This window comes from Amphiprion ocellaris, chromosome 1, assembly GCF_022539595.1.
Source record: "Amphiprion ocellaris isolate individual 3 ecotype Okinawa chromosome 1, ASM2253959v1, whole genome shotgun sequence".
Classification (NCBI taxonomy): Eukaryota; Metazoa; Chordata; class Actinopteri; family Pomacentridae; genus Amphiprion; species Amphiprion ocellaris.
In genome coordinates, this window is record NC_072766.1 from 37228180 (window position 1) to 37250433 (window position 22254).

Here is a 22254-nt window from a genome sequence, read left to right on the forward strand (position 1 = left end):
GAACATCGTATTTTACTCTTTTTAAAATAGTTTTTGGTCACATCTGTCTGAAATACTGAGTGGAGACTAGAAGCTTTTCTGGAACAACCTACTGGAAGATCTGAGGTCAGCAGACAGTGTTGATATTTTTAAAAGCAAACTCAATACCGACCTTTTTATTCAGGCTTTTTATCGATTTTCCGATCGATTGCTCTATTTACATATTTTAGTCTATTTAATGTACAGTTTGGTACTTTATTTTCATCATTTCTCATTCTGTTTATATGTATATATAGATATTATTTAATAATTTTATATCTCTATCTCTATTTTAATAATAGATATTTTGCTTCATTTATTTTATTTGTTTTATTTATCTATCCTCATTGCATGCCTTATACAGAAAAGCATTTCACTGTGTTTTAGAGTCCTTTATTAATAACTTGACTGTGGGGTTGTTTGCACTGTTTTATTGCATTTTTTTATTTCAGTAAAGCATTTTGTTTTGCATTTTTGTTTGTATGAAAAGTCTAGCCTATACATAAGCTTAAGTGTTTGGTTTAACTTAAAATGAATGTACCTCTTGGAGTTGCACTGAATTCAGGTGAAAATTATTTAAGTCTTATTTTAATGCAGATTTCTAAATTAGCATGAAGGCAGCACAACATGAAGTGAAAACAGAGCTCTGTTTCTTTAAACATTAAAGTTCATAAACATATTTTGTCCCTAAAATCTGTGAAAAACCCTGAAAGTCAATAAGCTAACATGCAGTTCTTCTGATGAACTGTCAGACTTTAAACAGCAACAATCAATATTTTACCTATACTATGTATATTTTATATACTGTGGTGGCTGTGGTGTCATAATTCTGGTTTTCTATGATTAAACGAAGATGATCAACTAGAACACTGATGTCTAAAATAGAAAACAGTCCATGCAGATAAAATTATTTGGCTTCATTTTGGGTAAATCTGAAATTAGAAAGCCTTTTTTCAATATTTTCAAAGTAATTTTACGTTGCACAAGTATGAGATTATAGTTTAGTTTGAGGTTAATACTTTGATACCAGGTTAATCCTCAATCTGTACCGAACTGTACAAGGTCTAGTAACTGCTAGTAACTGTAACTAGCAACTTTCAGCAGTCATACTTGCAATTTTGCCGAGAACTGACTGTTCTAGTTAGTTTTTATTTTTTACCAGAATTTTCCTTAAGATCAGCAGTCAGTTTATCTCATGACTGATCACATGTGTTGTGAATTTAAAGCTGCATTCATTGATTTTCTGGTCATGTAGGCACAACAAAATAAGCTGCAAACAGAAGTCTGGATTTCCTGCAGCAGCTTCCTGATCGCACCTGTTTGTTTTGAGGGTTTGGCCTTTAAAATCCTGAAACCTCCATTTGAAGATGGAATTCAAGATAAGACTATTGTGTGCTGCATATTTTCTAGTTGGTTTGTTTACACTCTGATGATATGAAGGAAAAACCTGCATCTATTCGTCGACATCCAGCCATCCAGGAGCTGCAGAATGAGAGACCCTTTTCTACTAAACACTGAAATAAACAAACCCGGCGGTGAGTAGAGAGGAACTTTATGTACTGAACAAACATTTTAAACTAAGTTAGATGGTTAAATATTGTCTGAAGCCACATTCAGACAGAATTAACAACACGCGGGCAGTTAGAGGATAAAGTGTAAATTAATTCATTATTCCAGATTGGATTTAAATTTTTCAGAAAATATGTTTTGCTTCTTTTGTCAAACAAACGTTGCTCGTAAGAAACACAGTACAAGGAAAGAAAACACTAAGAGATCCACTTTAAAATATCTAGTTGATGCTCTTACAGGATTTATTTACTAGGACAGGAGGAAAAGATAATTCAGGAGGTAATTTGAGCAGTAAATATTACTGCAAAGGGAGTAAAACTCAACAAACACATCAAATATGAAAAAAAGACCAGAGTTTTTCACTTTAAGCTTTTATTCTGGTCATTATAAGAATTATTCATGAAAGTATCTTGTTTTATTAGGAACAGTCTGAGCTATCCAGACTTACCATAACTTTCTATGATAATACTTGTAGATTATTTTATATCACCCTTTATATCAAGAAAAAAAGATGGAAATATTATTACATGTATCTCACCATAAAAATCTAGCAATACAGATTAGAGCTATTTTATAATTTCATCTTATTTTCAGCTGCTCTTGTTTTTGCTGATTAGTTTAAAATCTTAAATAAACCATTTTTCCTAATTTATTTATTATTCTATTATGTTGCATTTTAATACTTCTGTCGAACAGCAGTTTTTAATCTAAGTTTCTTATTTTTAAGCCTTTATCTTCTGTTTATTTGTATCTTTTCCACATTATAAATGAGGTCTCCACCTCAATAGTTTAAATACAGGTTTTATAACACATGTAATTAATACAAAAGTTTAAAAGACATTTACAGTTTATATTTGCAGCTTTTTTTGTGCTGAAATTCTGACACATAAATTCTAATCCGATGCTCGTCCAAATATAAAGCCAGAATATTCATCAGGAAAACAGCTTGACTGTGTAAACTTGCATGAATTTCATGTTTTCTTTAGTTTTTACCATGTTTTCGTGAAAAACAACTTAATGGGAACTCTTGGGGTGTCTAACAATTTGTAATATGGCAAAATCTCAAAGTTTTTGACGACGAAACTCACTTTAGACTTAACAAGAAAAGCACCTAGAGAGTGCAGTACTCTGCCAAGGCTGCTCAGTCGTTGCATGATTTCCGACTGATAAGTCCACATTGGTTGATTTGTAGTAGGATCACAATCATGTGATCATCAGCAGGCAGCTGATGTAGTGTTCACTTGTTGTCATGGTTACAGTGACGCCATGCTGCTATCTCGCAATGATACAGAAATCTATAACAAATCTGTGGATCCAGACTATAAGCCACATCTCTGCCAAAATCTACTCACTTGGTCCTTGAGTCATTTCTGACCTTCCCTGAAAATTTTCATCCAAATCCTTTATTCCGATTTTGAGAAATGTTGCTAACAGACAGACGGACAAACTTACGCTGATCGTCACATAACTCCGCCGCGTTCCTTGGTGGAAAAATGAGGCCTCCATCTCAATAGTTTAAATACAGGTTTCATTTATAGCACATACACTTATTACAAAAGTTTTAAAAGACATTTACAGTTTGTATTTGCAGCTCTTCTTGTCCTGAAATTCTGAAACATAAAAAATTATTTGATATTTCATCAGACTATTCATCAGGAAGACAGTTCTACTGTATAAATTTGCAGTGTTTTCTTCAGTTTTTGCCTTTTTTACTTACTAAGCTACTTTACTAACTCTTGGAGTGTCTAACAATTATTAAAATTACAAAATTTCAAACTTTTTGGGGATGAAAAATCCCCTTAAAAGACTTAAAAAACACTTGTAACCTCTGGCCACGGCCCACATGGAGGTGCTGAGTTTGAAGGACAGGCTGTGGTAATTAACTTCAGGTAAATGACAGACTTCATGAGCTGCAGTCTGAGTCTGGACTTAAAGCAAAGTGGCTGTAGGAGGACAGGCAGGTGGTCTGTTATTAGCAGGGCGAGGAACCTGAACACACAAACTCACCTCCCTGAGTCGTTTAATTCAACTACTGACTGCGACTTTAGAGACCATCTGACACCAAAGTACAAATTTAAGGTAAAAAAAATACCTTTAGGTTAATATAAAGTTAAAATCTCTTCATTGCCTGTTAAGTTGTTTTTCAAAGAGGTTAATGTGGTCGATATTTGGACAAAGATCTCTTTACCAGTCGTGGCTGCCACGGCAACAGTAGCTTGTTTAAATAAAATCAGAGGTCAATAGTTAATAGACAACAGCAGAGTTTTCTATTAACTCCTGAGTACACACACATGGCCAAAAACACACACATCGAGCCGTGACAGGTTTCTGCATACCTTCACTCTGAGTCATAACGGATCATAAATCGTACGTGTGTGTGTGTGTGTGTGTGTGTGTGTGTGTGTGTGTGTGTGTGTGTCGTCCTACCTGTCCTTGGACGACAGGTCCAGGTGTGTGTGGATGTCCAGCAGGACGTCTCTGAAGAAGCGCAGCCTCTTGCGTTCGGCCTCCTGCGTGAGGTCGAACACCTGCTCCATGTCCTCCATGTATCGAGGGTTGCAGCGGTTCAGCTCCTCCAAGGCCTTCTGGTAGCGCTCCTTCGCCTGAACACACACACAGAAAACACAATAAAGACACCGCGAAACCCCTCATCAGCTCACAGAACGACGAAGACGAGTAAATGTGGCTCTGTGTCGGCAGTTAGGGAGGAAATGTTCAAACATCAGGACGCTGAGACACTGCGAGGGACCGACAGATAGATTCAAGATTCGAGAACTTTAATGTCATATAAGCAGCAGAAATGCAGTTACCCTGAGTAATGAGTTTCTTATTTTGCGAGTTCTCTTCAAACAACTGAAATAACAAATAAAATTAAGTTCAATTAAATTAAATAATAGAAAAATAGTTAAAAATAAATTCTTTGTGCAAAATATATGTTGTTTTTGATCAAGAAAGACCAATAACTGCTATTTGGAAGTATTAAATGTAATGTTTTAACATCAAGTGATAGCAGAGAATCTGTCATTCATAATGAGGCTTCTTCATTAATAAGTGCGACTATAACTGAATATGTAAAATATAAATAGGAGGGATTAAATTAGGATGCTCTGCTCTGTCTATGTGACATTGATCAGTTTGTCTCTTTTCTTAATCTTCCACTGTTCTGTCACTTTTATTCTCCACTAAAGTTCATATCTTAAAGCTCTATTTATTATCGTTTTCCAGACTCTGTTTCAGTTTAATCTGTGGATGCCTTGCAACTTAGCTGCTAGCCGTTAGCATAGCATTAGCCACTGTGAGAGAAGATAATTTCCTGGTTTGTTTCTAAGTAAGTTTTTGCTGCTTTAGAGACATTTCTGAATCCACAGAGAGACGACAGACACAGAGATGAGACTGCACCAGAAGTAGTGAAGTAGTGAATTTAATTTATCAATAATCGGCCAATAAAAATACAGATAATTGAAACAATGCCAAATATCAGCCACAATAATCTGCCAGGCTGGTAATCCATCTATCCTTAGTGTTAACCATTAATATTTAAATTAATTAAAAACACATTAACTGATAAGGCAGAAGAGGACAGAGCTGTATGTCAGTAAATGTTTTGCAGACCAGCTGTAGTACCTGGTGGAGCCACTAGGTGGAGCCTCTTACTGTTTATAGCATTGCAGCTGAGAGGAGGCTGTAAATCAGACTACAGGCAGTTCAGTGTTGGCCACCAGAGGGCATTGTGGGAGTTTAGCTAGTAAAAGGCCACCATGAGAAAGTCTCATGTGACATATAATGTCTACCAATCAGAGCTCCTCTTTAGTTAGTGAGTTAAAGTGTGACAACAGCCTTGCAGCAGACGGATATCATGTGACTGCTTTCACGACATGGCAAGCACAATTCATAGGCAAGGAAATTCAAGGTGCTTTACAATGACAAAGAAATATACCACAGAACTTTGAAATTAATGATAAAAATGATTTAAAGGTAGAAAATAAGATAAAAGTGCATTAAAAGTCAGGAAAACAGATTGAGCATCTAAGAGGAAGCTGCAGTAAACAATCTGGTTTTTAGGCCTGATTTAAAAGAACCGACAGTTTGAGCAAACTCAGGTGTTCAGGAAGTTTGTTCCACATGTAAGGAGCATAATAGCTGAATGCTGCTTCACTAGTCTTGGTTCTGGTTCTGGGAACTCACAGTAAACCTGTCTCTGATGACCTGCTTCATATGGAGCTAATAAGTCCAGGATGAATTTTGGTCCAAGGCCATTCAGTGTTTTGTAGACCAGGAGTAAGAGTTTGAACTCTATCCTTTGACTAACAGGAAGTCAGTGTAATGATTTGAAGACTGGTGTGATACAGTCCAGTTTCCTGGTGTTACTTAAGACTCCGGCTGCAGCTGCTTGATCGGTTTCTTTTTAAGACCTTTAAAGACACCATTACAATAATCTAACCTTCTCAAAATAAATGCATGAACAAGTTTCTCTGCGTCTTCTCTAGATAGGAAACCCTTGATTCTAGTGATGTTCTTCAGGTGGTAACAGGAAGACTCAGTAACAGGTTTTGAGGTTTCTGGCTTGATTTGTAAAACAGTTACATAAATGCTCAGCTTGAGGAAAGAAAACCTGATGGGGACGTTTCCTGTTTCTATTACTGATAATGATGTGCTTGCCGGCTGCCAATGCATGACGATTATTCACAAAATGTTCAGTTTCTTTGCTGTTTTTTCTCCAACCGTTTGAGAATCACGACTGTTTTTGTCGGCGTCACTGCACCTCTTTAAACGCTCTTTATCAGATGCATCAAAATCTGATGCCTCCAAAATAATACATTTCTTGATAACTAAATTATTATCGCAAATGTGCAAATACTGGTCGACTACCAGCTTGAATTAATGATTACTGGTCGACTATTAGAATTTTTAGCTGGGGGCAGTTTTATCTGAAATATAGCGTTAAATTCAAAGTAAAAAGTGAGTCAGTGAGTTGGAGGTTTTGAACAGCTGATGCCGAATATGTAAAAATGGAACAGATGAGGTGATATTTACTTTACTGGAGGTTTGGAGATTCACCTGTCTGCAGAATTTCACACCTGAACCTGCTCAGTGCAGCTGATCCTCCCATTGACATATAATTTAATTACTGGAAGTTACAGCCGACGGCAGCTAAATGCAACACTGTTCTTGTAGATTCGCGAATAGAAGAACACAATGTGATCAGTTTTAATTAGCTGTAGCTTAATGAAGCAGATGGGGCTGCTTGTGACAATCCAGGAAAGTTTAGAGGCTTTTTCAAGTAATTTTTTTTCATTCGAATTTTGTGAATGAGTCATGTTTCTGGGTTTCATGTCCTGGTTTTGATCTGTGTATTAAAAAAGAAAACCGATCCTGAGTCTGTTCCATCGTTTTCCCGCCTCAGAAACTCCAGTGTTTTTTTTTTTTTTTTTTTTTGCTGTTGGGTTTGTGCAGAACAAGTCCGGTCATGTTTCAGGTAAAAACACACACAGGTATGTTTTTCTGCACTCAGCGACACACCCAGACAGGGAACAACGTTGTGTGTTATTGTGTGTGTGTTATTATGTGTGTGTGTGCGTTTCGTACTTTCTCGGCCTCCTGGTTGCAGCGCTCCGCCCGGTTCGTGTATTTGCGGACTTCCTCCTGCGACTTGGACGGGTCGGCCTTGGCGTGCGTTTCCCTGGTAACGGCCGTCCACTCCTCCTTCCTGGCCTGATGGTAGCTCTTCTTACTGGACTCCACCTTCACACACACACAGTTACACACTTTAATATGGAACAAATACAACATTACCCAACTTTATGAAACATTTCCTCATCGTTACCTTTATCGTCTCATAATATAAACATAACTCACTCAACAAGTATAATTAACTTTAAAAGTCTTGACTAATCATGTTATTATCTGACAATAAAGAAAGTTTTCATGAGTTTTAGGCGTAACTTATTGTCAAATGGGGCCGATTACTCAGCTCCATTTAACTTCATCTACTTCCTGTTACATTTACAGAATCTGTAAATATCTACACCTGAAGAGTAAAAGAAGTATTTTTTCCTGCTTGCTTGTGTATTTATGTCTTTAGTTACAGCTGTTATTACACCTGTTGCACCTTGTGTTGTCACATGGGAATGTTTTCCAAATATGGTCGACACTTCCTGTTAGGCGTCACTTTCAGTGAGTGATTGACAGTTTCATCAAAACATTTTGCAATATATTTATATTTCTGGCTTCGTAAGGCTTTTTAGTCAGGATTTAACATAAAAACTCACTGAAATACAGACGACACTACACCTGTAACTGGGTTTATTCAAGCTCTACAGAATCATCTTCACTGAATTATCAGGCAGAATGTGGTGAAGCTCAACTGTCCATCTGTTCTGCAGGTGGTGAAAGATTTTTTTGCCAGCTGACCTCAAAGCTAGACAGAAATTTTTAATACATAAATTACACTTATTAGTAGTATTACTGGTTGCACTATTACTAAACTTTCCCATCCTATTATCCTTCCAACATGCTGTGAACATTTATTTCAAATCAGGAACATTTGGGTTAAATCTGGACACCAGAATCCGCCCGCCGTCCCTCACCTCCTTCAGCTTTCGGACCCAGGGTTTCTGAGCTTTACGGAAGCCGTCGTCTGCGTCCTTCGTCTCCCTGAATCCTCCCATCATCTGCTTGTGGAAGGCGTCTTTCTGCCAGCCGCGAACCTTCTCGCTGTCTTCTCCCGCCAGACGCTCACGGAGCTCCAGGTGAAGCTCGCTGAGCCGATCGGCCGCCTGCATGAAGGCGTGCCAGGCTTTCTCCAGAGTCCCGTACTGAGGCCCTGAAGGACAGATTTAAACCATCCAGGTCAGAATAAAACTGAAAAAATTAACTAATCATCACCGTTAAACTTGTGACAAATCAGTGCTGCAAAGCTTCTCCTTGAAAAAAGTTTTACTGTCATCATATGCAGTGTATAAAGGAATTGAAATGTAGAAATATCAATAAAATTGGAATAAATGACTAGTCTGCAGAGTAAAGCTAAAATAATGAACCACTTAATTGATTAATTGATCTACAGGAAGTGAATCTGAAACTGAGTCATACTGAGTCATACTGTCATTCAATTTTAAGCAAAAATGCCAAACATTTACTATTTATAGTTTCTCAAATGTGAGAATTTACAGTTTTTTGGTGTATTTATTTGAGTTGTAGACTCTCAGACTTAAAAAAAACACATCAGAAGATAAAACAAAAAGAATTTCTTCTCTACTTTTTTGCAATTTAAAGACAGCGAATTCAAATAATTTCAGTTGCATCCTTATTAGAGAATAATTACTTCAGTATAACTGCCAGTACTACTATTTATTGTTCTATTCCAGCTTTTTCTGAGGTCACTTATTATATTTCAGTCATAGATTGAATCTAAATCTTATTGTTTACTACTTTTCAGGCTGCATTTCTTTTGTTATGTCATTTGTTTTTTTCTGAGCAACATCTGGCACAAGAGTTTCCATCAGGATTAATAAAATTTTATCTTATCTCATCTTAAAAGCTCATACTACAGTATATTATTAATGCTTTATTCCACTGGGATCTCTGCTTTGAACGTATTTTTCATAAAGTCTTTGTGTTTTGTTGTTGATGTTGGTAATTCCAAGAGCTGCTGAACACCTTTCATTATTCTGCACTAATGACAATAAAGACCTGTTAGATTCTATCATATTTTATTAAATGTGGTTCTTTATTGTGATAGGATTTAGGCGGACCTTTCTCCACGACGCCCCTCCACCTCTTGGCCCAGTCGCTCAGCTGTAAAGCGTAGCTCTTTTCTATCTTGGCTCTCTCCTGGAAGCAGCTGACCAGCTCGTTGCACAGCCGGTGGCCGTCGTCGATCCGCTTCACCGTCCTTTTGTAGTTCCCCGGCTGCAAACAAACACACGATGAGCGAGGAAACACTGACCTCTGAACAACAAAACCCCGTCAGCGGGTTGGAAAGGCATGTTTTCCCTAAACAAAATCTATAAATCACCATATTTAGACCATTTCTAAGAGCCAGAAACAGTAAAGAAACATCATATTTTCCAAACGTATCACGTGTGATTTATGGTTCAGTCTGAAAAACAACTCTAAGCTTGAAATTGTAATGTTTCATAATGATTTCTAAGAAGTGAAATGTCTCATTCATATCCTGGAAAACTACAAATGTGTGCTCCTTGGTACAACCGAAACTGTGATCAACAGTGGCGTAACAAAAATTCTGAGATTTTCGGTTGAACTGCAGGCAGTTTTTGGACAAAGCAGAGAAAAGACGACAACAGAGACCAAGAGCAAAATAAAACAAACTGGATCAATAAAATAAATGCAGCAAGGCTCAAAAACTGTAAGGACCAAGTTGTTGGAAGATACATCCAGCAAGGGGAAACATCTTCCTACAGCTGATGAGCTGACGTTCAAAACTGAACCTAAAATTGTCCAAAATGACAAAAAAACTCAAATTGTTCTCAAGTTATTTTGGACAATTCAAGTCAGTTTGGACATTTTTTTGTCACTTTGGACAAAATTTGAGTCATTTTGAATACTTTTATATTATGTTGGACCTGTTTTAAGTTATTTTAGACTAGTTGTAAGTCATTTTGGACAGTTTTGAGGCATTTTTGGATGTTTGGACACGTTTAAAATCACTTTGGACAATTTGTAGACGAAGGTTAATAGAGGAGCAAACAGTTGGATTTAAGAAACTTTTTTCTAAAAACGCAGATCTTGTAGAGTTTTTAAAAATAGTAAGTAGTAAATAAGTAAGTAAAATATCTATAGTATGAGGAGACATTATTGGTAACACCTGTGGACACCTGGATAAATGTTTTTCATGTTGATACAGAAGGAGCTTATAATTGTGATAATTCAAAACTATTTTCATCACATCTTATTTAAAAATACACAAAAAATAAACGGTTTGAACATAACAGATTCTGTAAAAATATAAAAATTCTGTGCTCCTTATTGCAACCATGAAGCCATGAGCGACTCAGCTGCGACTGACAGTCACATGATGAAAATTAATGGAAATAAAGTTTTCTCTGCTTCCACAGAGGTGCAGGACTGAATATCACAGTAAGAAGTCAGATGGTGTAATAACTTTTCAGTTTATTGCATATTACCAAACTATCATGGCAGTGCTTTACTGAGCTGTAGCATTTTGGTGGAAAGGTGATTATATATAAGAATATACATAAAGTGAAAGGAGACAGAGGGTCGGTGGAGGAGGACATTTTTTCCAGTTGAAGGCAGCAGTCAGTCATCAGGGATTCATTAAGTCTTTGTCTCTGTTTAAACACTGCAGAATGACACCGTTTTGTCCGACTGCTTCCACCTCCTGATCCTCTCACAGCTCCATCAACAAGAATCAGAGTCCAGTATAATCAGCACGAAATATAAAATATAAAAAACCTTGATTAAATTAATGCAATCTAATATGACAGATACTCAGTCTTAATGAATAAAGCTGCTTAGAGAGATGCTGATGTTTTTAGAGGCTGCAGTTTGTGGTTGACATGTTACATGAACCTGTTGAACAGTTTTTTATTTTAACACATATTTTTATATATTAATCTGTGCTGATTCAACTGCAATGGAATTCATTTCATTCTGTGTGCACTGCTGTATACTGAATGACAATAAAGTCTGTTTAAGTTTCTGTTCCTGTCATATTTTTACTCACTTTTCTTAGAACCATAGTTTTAAACATTTTTTTTTAAAAACCCTGCAATCCCTGCATGTACACAGCTTTTTCAAGAGCCGACATGAGTTATCATTATTAGAAAGAAAATGGTGGCCCTACACAACAATTTTACAATTAACATTTTTAATTTGTTCCCATCCTTGTCTCCTCTTTTGTTTTATGTAAACACAGACTGCAGTTCCTCCAAATAGTCTCAGAATTTGGTTAGTTTTGCTCACTAATAGCTTCTTGTTTGCAGCAAAAAACGTAAAATGTTTAGATTTTCACAGAATCTACTTCAGAAAATGGTTAGTTTTGCAGATTTATTTAAAAGAGACATGTAGAATAAAGACATTTTGGTGAAACATCACGATTTAAAGCTTGAGTTTGGTTAATTTTCCCAAAGGAACATCATGTCACACATGATTAGTTCGAAGACTGTTGGAAAGTTCAAAATCTAACAAATATTTTACTTTTTACAGTTTCTAACTCTGATTAATGGTGTAATTTTGGTGATTTTTAAAAGAAAACATGATTTTCAAACCTGCTGGCTGGGTTAAAGTCAGTTTTTTATTGTTCCTGAATCCTCAACATCCATTGGACGATTAGAGCGATCAATAATTATAGTTGGTTGAAGCGGTTTGTTCCAATTGGTAGAAAAAAGACCAGAGAAGGAGGACTTTGGAAAAATTTGTGAGAGACTACCAAATTTATAGAATCTCTTGTGCATATTAAACAAATCTGTTCCTTCTCTCTGCACAAACTTAGAATTTTTTTACACTACAAAGGAAGATCTTTAATGTTTCTTCTTAGAGTTTTCTCCTGAGCTTCAGCTACAACACATTTTTGCAGTTTTAACTCATATTTTACAGACAGATGTATGAACATGTTGCTGTTTTACCTCCCAGAAGCTTTCTGAGCTCCCCAGGTCGCTGAGGTCTCCGTTGGAAGACATTTTGGGGTCGGACCTGCAGCACGGAATGATGGCGGCTTCAGAAGAAACTGCAAAGAGAGAGAAAAAAAACATTTATTCAGTCATTACTCACTGCTGGTTCCACGAGGAAACTCTAATTCAATCAGAGCACATGATTTTTTTTATCATCCGATCAGACTTCCTGAAAGGAGCAGCACAAGATGAGATCATTTCATTTTTTATTCCATATTAAAGCTCCAAAAATGCAGTTTCTTTGTAAAACAGTAGACAGATAATTTGTAAAAGCTGGAAAACTTCATTTAGCAGTGACCAAGAAGGCAAGAAAATAGTGCAAGGATCCTGCTTACAGTTTAATATGATATGAAAAGACTCAAACATGTTCTGAGAATTCAACATTTAATAAAAAATGGGAAAAATGAAATTACAAAGGCACTGTGAAACTGGAAAAAGGTGACTTTTTAAGTTGCATCATGAAGTCGTCTACCTCCCTGACAGCAGTGTTTGTGAATTCTGTGTCTTTTTTCCCGTAATAATGTAAAATAAATACGATAAGCAGTTTAAAAACGCAACAAAATGTAATTAGAGCCACTTCGACGAGTAAAAATAAATATTTACCAGTTTGTAATATTGAATCAGGGACAGATTTCTGGCTTTTATCAACTGTGGTTTCCAGAATTAAGAAGAAAACCTTTGAAAGTCAACTTTTAAAGGATAAAATTCAGGCTTTTAAAGAATAATTCAACCTGGTGTAATATAATAATATAAAAAGCAATAAAATAAAATTTAAAATAATGAAAAAAGCAATAAGATGAAGTTTTTTTTTTTTTTTTTTAAAGGCAGTTTTGTCATAAGATCTTCACTAAATGGTGAAATGCTCAGATTTTAATCAGTCAACATCCAGTTTGTAACGTCACATCAGAATCAACACTGAAATTTTATAAACTGTGGTTTCCAAAAATAAGAAGAATATCTTTGAAAGTCAATTTTAAAATGACAAAATTCTGATTTTTAAAGCATAATTGAACCTGGTGTGATATAATAATATAAAAAGCAATAAAATAAAGTTTAAAATAATGCAAAAAGTAATAAAATGAAGTTAAAAAGAGGCAGTTTTCCCATTAGATCTTTTCTAAATGGTGTTTTTAATATTGAATCAGAATCAGGTTTCTGAAATTTTTCAGCTGCAGTTTCCAAAATTAAAGAGAAAAACTTTGAAACTCAACTATTACAGGATAAAATTCAGGTTTATTTCAATCTTTTATATTTAACATTAATGCACCAACTGTGGCTCAGATTCTAGGAAACAAGATGTTGGACTAAACATCAGATATCAGAGGAAAAAGCACGACCTCCCTGCAGGTTTACAGAAAACATGAATCATTTAATGTTTGTTTTCAACATGACTGAAATTAAACAGAAATCTACCATCTGGAGCTGACATGTTGCCAAATATACTAGCGGACCAATACCAGCTGCTCTGATCACCTGAACGTTGGTTTGTTTACATGAACGAGGCTCATTTTCTGGAAAGTCTGCAGCTAAATGCAACAACAGATTAACATCCTAAATACTGAAGGCTGAGAACGAACACAGATGGTGTTTGAGCTGCACAAAAATGAACCAGAAAACTAAAATGACCACATTTATGTACCTGACAGCCAGTGGAGCTGCAGGTCCAGATTCATTTATTGTGTTTACTGAAGACTGTGAAGGGTTGAAGTTTATTAAACTGAGAGAGATTCCCTGAATGAGTTCACATGTTCGACCTAAAAAGCAGATTCTGATAGTTGTACTAACGACAGCAAATATCGACATCGCTATAAAGAAGCTACAACTTCTAAAGCAAGAATATTTCACATATTTTCACCCTAAAAACACAGAAGATCTTTACAATCACCACAGATTCAATTCAGTATCTGGCCAAACATGAAATATGGTCACAAGTTCTGGTTTTGTTGCTGAAACATCCCATGAAAAGAACATTTTGGTGTCACAGTGAAACTGACATTTTGGATATTAAATGTCATTACAGCCTCTTTATTATTATTATTAGGCATGTGTGAAAAATTGTGCCCTAATTAACATTCAAATTCTTGAGCTACGGTCAAAAATGTGTTGCCTTTGTGTAAAACTTGAATCCCCTGAGAAATCATGTTTACAGAAACAGAACATAAACATAATGCATCCAGTCACAGCTGTTGTCACTGAGGAGATGGCAGTTAAATCTGTTACAGCGTGAAATAGTCTATTTATGCATTGGATATTTTATCTGCCATAATCTTGGCAGCTGATCCACAGTCTCACACATTAAAACATAATTCATACATGGATGAATTCACCCACCGACCTCCTGCAGGGCAATCAGATAAATTTTCTCTGGTAGAAATCCCAGACAGGGTTAGCAAAACGTCTGTCCCCGGCGGCTAATTTCTGTTCACATACAGTCAAATAAATGTTTTAAATTACTCACGGACAATTTAAAAAAAAAAAAAAAAAAAAAAAGATTTATGGAAAGTTAAAACTAGTTTCCTCATGAACATGGCTTTGTGCAAATCCTCGTTTCAATCAATCTTTACAAAGTTAGTCTGAAACACCAGAACTGACTGGAGGTTCTACTGTCTGCTGATGAGAATCATGTGATTTTACTGAAACATGAAGAGCAGCTTCAGTCAGGAAGATCTCTGCATGTTCAGCATCAAAACTAATCTTTATGTCGGGTTTTTACAGCAAAGAGGAAATCATCACTGTTAAAATTAAAAGAATTAGGAATAAAAATGAACAGCGTTGTTAATTGGGGATTCATTTACTAAAAGATTTTTGTTAATTAAATGGTCGGAAAAGAGGAAAATTCATAGATTTCAGTCCATTAAAGCAACATAGATCTATTGAATTTACTGTACAGTTTAATGCAGTGGTGTCAAACCTGCGGCCCGTGGGCCAAAACCGGCCCGCCAGAGGGTCCAATCCAGCCCATGAGATGACTTTGTAAAGTGTAAAAATTACAGAGAAGACATTAACTGCAAATTGTAAATTTGTAAAACTGTAAATTTAAAATAATTTCCAGAACTTGACAAGCTGTTTTGATCATAAAGTAAAATACTAGATTGTTCATTGTTCTTTTGTCGTTGTGCGTCTCTAGAATTCCTATTTTCTAGTGATTCTACACTAATAAAACCACAATTATGTATATTATATTCTATTTCTGACATTAAATCTCCCTAAATCCAACAAGCTGAAGGTTTGAGTAAAAGATCTCAGTACATCTTTCATCACTACATTCATACTAACTAACAAGGACTCTTCCTTTTTTGCTGCTTATTTTTGTTTTTTCCCATCAGCCAACTTGCAGTTTAATAAAACCACAAATAAGAAAATGCATCATTCAACCTGCAAGAAACAAACTAAACACGATTCACAGCTCTGTAGAGGCGACGGTCAAAAAACTCCACAGAGAAGCTTCACAGTCACAGAAAAAGTCACTTCATATGAACTTTAAGTTCACAGAATGTTATTTGCAGAAAAGTTACCAATTATGAATCAGAATATTAAATCCAGCTGCACTTTCTTTCAGCTGTGCAGTGAATTTGTTGATTTCTCCTGCATCTACTTCTTCTGTGCTGGACTCTGATTGGACAAATCCCTGTTTCAAGGTCACAACTTCCTCTGAGAGGAAAACAAGACGCCGCCTCAGACCTGGCTGATTCTGCAGTAAATCAGCTTCTTAAACGAACACACAATAAAAACAAGAATCTGTCTGAATCTCAGCATTCTGTCATTTTTTTAACGCATTTTTTCTGGCACCCTGCAGCAAGACTTAGCTTATGATTGATTTATTTTTACAGTGAAGATAAAAATGTTGTGTGTTTTTAATTCTAACAAGGTGTGAGACACATCAACTGACTGATTTTAAGTGAAAGCTAAATCTAAATTATAAGAGCACGTACTTGTAATTTGTATGAACTAACTGGGCGAGTCTTTAACTCTTTACGGTTTGTTCTGCAGGAGTTATTAGAAGCTTTACAACTGTTTGAATAGTTTCTTTGTGAGACTCTACAAGTCTTCACTTGGCTGTGAGAAGCTCCTGGTTGTTTTTCCTCCTCTGCTGGTTTCACAATGTTCTCCGCTGCTGTAAATAATCACCGACTCCCACTTTAAATCAGCACTGGGAGCCGACTGGAGCTAAATTAGAGGCAATGTCGAGCCTCGGTGAGATCTACAGGGAACAAAGTGGGAGTTCTGCAACAACAGACTGCACTGTAAAAAACACAAAAAAGGAAAAACACTTGTACAAAAGACTGTGAAAAATCACAACAAAAATTCAAACAAACTCTGGAATACTGTAATGCTCCAAAACTGTTTAAAAAATAAAGGTGAAAGTCATTACAAATACTGGTAACTCATTTAAATACAGTAAAGCTGTACATTATAAAAGAAGAAAATAATATTTGAAAAAAATCTAGATTTTCGATGTGGACCATATTAAACCTGTGTATTTTAAACTAAATTCGAAAATTAATATTTTTCTATTTTTTTTTTTTACAAAGTATTATCTGTAATTTAACAATGCAGGGAAAATGTGTAAAATAACAGCTCAAAAACTAGCCTTTTTCTGTTCTTAATGTATATGACTTTCCTTTCAAATAACAGCATATATTTGTAAAATAATGTCATTTTTAGCAGATTTTAAATACAATAAAACTGTAATTTTACAGTCAAACAATGTAAAACAACAAATGACTATTTGTAAAAATATAGATTTTTAATTAGGCGTTATTAACAGTTTTGGACTTATATAGTGAAAATGAAAAATTATTATTTTTATTATATGATTTTATTTGATATTAACTGTAATTTAGAAAAAATGTTTTAATATATTGCAGTTCCAAAATTACATATTTGTATTTGCTGGACCAGCAGGACTCAGTGCCCAACATGAATAAGAAGGATCAGGTGTGTCTCCTCTCTGGGTGTGTTGTGTCTGAGGAGACAATTGACGCTCAAAGATTATCTGAGAGTGACACTGAGCAGCACAACATCACACCTCAGGACGGATAATCCACGGCAGCGCTGAGCTCCAATATCCACCAGTTCAGACTGAAGCTCACAGGAGGAAACGCTGCAGTGTGCATGAGAAATGAGTGAGTGTGCATGAGAAATGTGTGTGTGTGTCACAGGTGAGTGTCAATGTGCCAACAGCAGCACAGGCATCTACCACCAGCATGCTCCAACATGAGTGACTATGAGAAACTGACTTCACCGTTCATCGCTAATTACTGCTGGAACAGACGTTTAACCACAACACTGTTACAACTGAGACAAACCAAAAAATGGTTACAGCTGCAACAAACCGACAATAGTTACAGCAGCAACAACACTGATTCAACTGCAACAAACAAAAAAAACTGTTACAGCTGCAACAAGAAAAGCATTCAGAGAGCGTAGTACTCCGCCAAGGCTGTACATTCCCCCATATGGCATTGTCAGAAATGCAGTTTTTGTTTATTGGTTATTGATGATCAGAAATCATGCTACCATAGAATGTGTCCATTTAATATAGATGTACCCACAAACAAAATGACCTTGCACTGAGCACAGCAGTGTGTTATACATGTGTACGTTATGTACGGATACCGAATCACGTGATCTAAATATGTTGCATGCAGTGGGAACTGATGGGACTCAGAAACACCCCCACAAATTAAATAATTGTTCCTTGTATCGTTTCTGATAGATAAGTCCTGATAAGTCCACAGCGGTGGATTTGTAGTAGGATCACAATCATGTGATCGTCAGCAGGCAGATGATGTAATGTTCACTTGTTGTCGTGGTTACAGCGATGCCGTGCTGCTATCTTGCAATGATACAGAAATCTGTAACAAGTCCGTGGATCCAGACTATAAGCCACATCACTGCCAAAATATAATCACTTGGTCCTTGTGTCATTTCTGACCTTCCATGAAAATTTCATCCAAATCCGTTAGTCCGTTTTTGAGTAATGTTGCTAACAGACAGACAAACCAACGCCAATCCTCACATAACTCCACCGTGTTCCTTGGCAGAGTAATGAACCAACAACACACTTACAGCTGCAAACATATTTTTCCAGTATTGTAACACCTTTGGAGAAATGTTTGACATGTTGATTTCATGATTTTTCCTTTTTTGTACAATGAATAAACGGAGAAACTTCTTTTGTCTCTAAATTCTCTTTCCTTCTAGCCATGCTTGTTCTGTTTCCATAGAGCTGCAGGACTTTATATTGCAGTGAAAAATGAGCCTAGCCAGTGAAATTGTGACAGAAGCAAAAGCTGAAAGAAACTACTTGGAGTTCAGAGTGTTGAACACAAAACTGACAACATTTGTGTCTCTAAAATATCTACAAAACTAAGCTGGTCTCCAAGTAAACACAGCTGCTGACTGCTGGGTTACAGTGTCAAAAAGAAACGAAGGATTCTGACCAGCTCAGAGACATATTCTGCTTTAGCTGGGAGTTAGTAGTTTAATGAAACAGGTCATGTGAGGTAAAACTTTCAGTTTTGATTTAGTGAACATGCTGCAGAAGAACACGTGTTTTCTCAGTAAACCAGCATTCAGATGCCGACGAACGTGAGAGGTGCAGCTGAATCTGGGTGTGGTTCGCTGAAAACAAGTAGGTTCGGCTGCTCACTCTTATTATTACAGTATTAAGTCTGGAGGTGTGCAGGCGAAAATCAACAGAAACCTTATGCAACGTGTTCTTTCATAAGTTACAGACGTTCTGCTTCAGTTTCACAATAAATCAGCATCTTAATCCTTTACATTTAATTCACAAAGAGCACTGATTAACTGGACTCTCAAAACCTCAAATATTCAAGAAAAGTAGCTTCTTAAGATCACTTTCTGTGTGTAAACGTAGTAAACTGATATTCAGTCTAAACTTGTCTAAACTCTAGTCTGCAGCTGTGATATGAATTTAAGTAAAAAGTCAGAGAATCGCTGAACTTATTATTATTATTGCTCATAATTTTGAGGGATAAATTAACGCTTTCATGAGATGTGATGCTCAAACATCCAACAGCTGCATTTCTCAGTTGTGCAGCAAATGTGTTGATAGTTAATCCATTACAATTCAGCTTCGTCTTGTCTTGATATATGTTTGTACATATCTTTTATCATATAATGAATAATACTAATCTTTAATTCTATTGTACAATCCTGTAGCAACTGGAGTTACAAGGTGCTGTATAAAACCTTAAAATATATAAAGCCTGCACAGTGTTGTCTGTAATATCCACCTAACTTGAATAAATAAACAGTATTATTAAAGAATATTATTGCCTTTGTTCAGTAAATGGGTCATTCCAGAATTGGAGGACATTTTACGTTCCACCCATCAAATAATCCATGTATAAAGTACTACAACATGCAGTTGTGCAAATGTACTTGTCCTGAGATCAAATCTAAAAAAAACTAGGAGAAAAGAATGCTTGAAAATATTTTTAAAAATACCAAATAAGTCGAGTTTCCCCTAAAATGCCATTTTTCTATTGTTCCATCCCCCATTGACCAAACTGAATCTCAAATAAAACAGTTAAAATTAAACTTAAATCTCCTTTTTTTGTTTTTTTCATTGAGGTCTCTTGTAATTGTGGGAACATTTTTTTAATCAATGTAATATTTTAAATTATTATTATGCATGTAAGGCTGGAATTAACATCATCGAACAGTTTTCCTAAAGAATGGGCAGAGCAAAACTATGTCCTCTCTTCTATTTTTCAAATTTTCATAACATTGTCAACCTTGAATGAATGTCTCCCTCTACCTCATATTATCAGGATCAGACTAATAATTTTCAGTTTTCCATCAGTCAGTTTGTCCTCTTGGTCAGCAGTAACAGCTAGATAAATATCTAACTTCTACTGCTGAGAAAAAGCTAACATTAGCATGGATTAGCAACCCTGTTACTGTGATTAGAGTAGGGTTAGCAAACAACACATAAAACATGGAATAAAAATGCTACCATTCATGTGCAAGCTGAACTAATCAAGCCTTTGATAGTTTATTATCTATTATTGATGAATATGGAGCAGAAAACAGTAATAGAGAAGGTTTACTTTTAAAAAATTTGAAGCCAAAACGTCCTCCAATTCTGGAATGACCCATATACTCACCAGATTGTTGTCTCTTTTGTTATTTATTGCATATATTTTAAATATTATTGTATCCATGTCTGCTTTACGTGTTTTCTTATGCAACATTGCAGTTTCCCTTTAGGATTAATAAAGTATTTTATCTCCCTGTTAGCCATTAGCTAACGATTAATACAATTAGAAACAGGTCCCTTGGTTTGTTTACTAGTTAACTGCTGAATAACTATGATAAGCCTTTATTTTAATGTATGAAAGCTGCATTTAATCTGGGGATAAAAGCAGACGTCTGCACTTTTGAGTGCCTCCAGGAAACTTATGTGTTGTGTGTATTATTTTCAGCTCATTTCTGTATTTAGCTGTGTTTTTTTTCTACATGCATGTAATAAGATTTGTCAATGCGTACAAAGATATTAATAGATGAAAAGTCGGTGTTTGGCTACAAGTGCTGGAAATACAGACAAATCACCAGTTATAAGTGAAGCAGGCCTCACAGTTGGATGTCTTTTTACACGTGACTTAATACAAATTTTAATACAGATTAGCAGAGTTTTTTTTTTTTTTTTACACATTGAAAACCTAATTAAAGACACAAATTTTCAAAAGATGTTTGCAGATTCCAGCTTGCAAAGACAAATGTCAGAACGCATTTACAAATTCTTTTACACATTTGCAAATCTCACTACAGATTGAGATGCAGACACACAACTCTCATACACATTTACAGACAGTTTTACTACAATACTTTGCAATTAATCCACTATTTATATTTGTGCACAACCGTAAGTGGATGTTTAGATTTTTGTTGGAGAAAACAAGAACCGTGACACACAGTTTCATTATTTTCTGATGTTTTATAGACAAAATACAATAATTGAAAAAAAATCATCATCTAAAATCTCATTTTGACCTCTGACTTCCATGTTGTATTTACTGTTATGCACTAAAACACCTTCTAAGTGAAAACGTACTTGGAAATAAAACCTTTTTGATTCTGATATTCTTCCATTTGCTTTCTGTTCTGAGTACAGTTTTGAAGGTTTCATTACCAAATATTAGAATAGTTCATGTGTTACCTGCATTTATGTTGTTTCATTCACTACAATAGACAGCACTGATAGTGGTTAGAGTCATTCTTGCACTAGAAATATTTTTTCTAAAACACTGACCTAAACCTAAGGGTGCATAATACTTCAACATTTTCCAGTTAATTCCTTTAATTCCTCGGTGAGGCCTGTGAATGATCCATGAACAGATGGTCAGAAGACTGAGATCACTGAGACACCATCATCTGCTGGTTATTTGCTCTGTGAGGACGTTTATTTTCTCCTGGTTGCTGATCATGAACTTGGGTTCAATCCCCTTTAGTTTAATCACACGCCGACACACAACACTGAACCCAGGACTCAGAGTTACAGCTGGAAACTGTTTGGTTTCCTGAGCAGGTGAAGGAGTTTGGATAACAGTTTGCTAATCATCAGGTGATAAATCATAATGTGACTTCTTCGTTCTTTCACCTCAAAAATAAAAGCATCCAAATGCATGAACCTTTTTGGACTTGTAGCTTGAATTGTACTGGTTTTTCAGTAGGAGGCTTCAGATTAAAGTCGAAATCACAGGAGTCTGCTTTGAAATTGATTTTTTCAGATGCATTTTTCCCCTTTTCCTCCATCTACTGCTGACCAAAGCAAACAAGTGTTGCAACACTGCTGCTGTTCATTGCGCTGTAAAACTCACAGCTGCAACATCTTGATGCACTTCAAACTGAATTCACGGCCACAGACGTGCACAGATGTGGGAAAACCAAGTCAGAGGTGAAACACTGGTTTGGAAGCAAGTTCTAAAGAGTGAGATATTCAGTTACGGAGTTTTGAACACTTAACATTTGTACTCTTCACACTCTT

General features: G+C 35.9%; 1 protein-coding gene across 3 annotated transcripts in view; it reads right to left on the reverse strand.

Annotated features, from left to right (window-relative positions):
• Positions 1-22254, reverse strand: part of pacsin3 (protein kinase C and casein kinase substrate in neurons 3) — a 58710-nt gene that overhangs the window by 18770 nt on the left and 17686 nt on the right. For all 3 annotated transcript variants that reach the window (XM_035957325.2, XM_023290416.3, XM_023290415.3), the window contains 5 exons: positions 12192-12292; positions 9339-9495; positions 8175-8410; positions 7174-7329; positions 4015-4190 (listed from right to left, as the gene is read on the reverse strand). In XM_035957325.2, the coding sequence (XP_035813218.2) occupies positions 4015-4190; positions 7174-7329; positions 8175-8410; positions 9339-9495; positions 12192-12245 (779 nt within the window). In that variant the 5' untranslated portion in view covers positions 12246-12292. The remainder of the gene's footprint in view (positions 1-4014; positions 4191-7173; positions 7330-8174; positions 8411-9338; positions 9496-12191; positions 12293-22254) is intronic.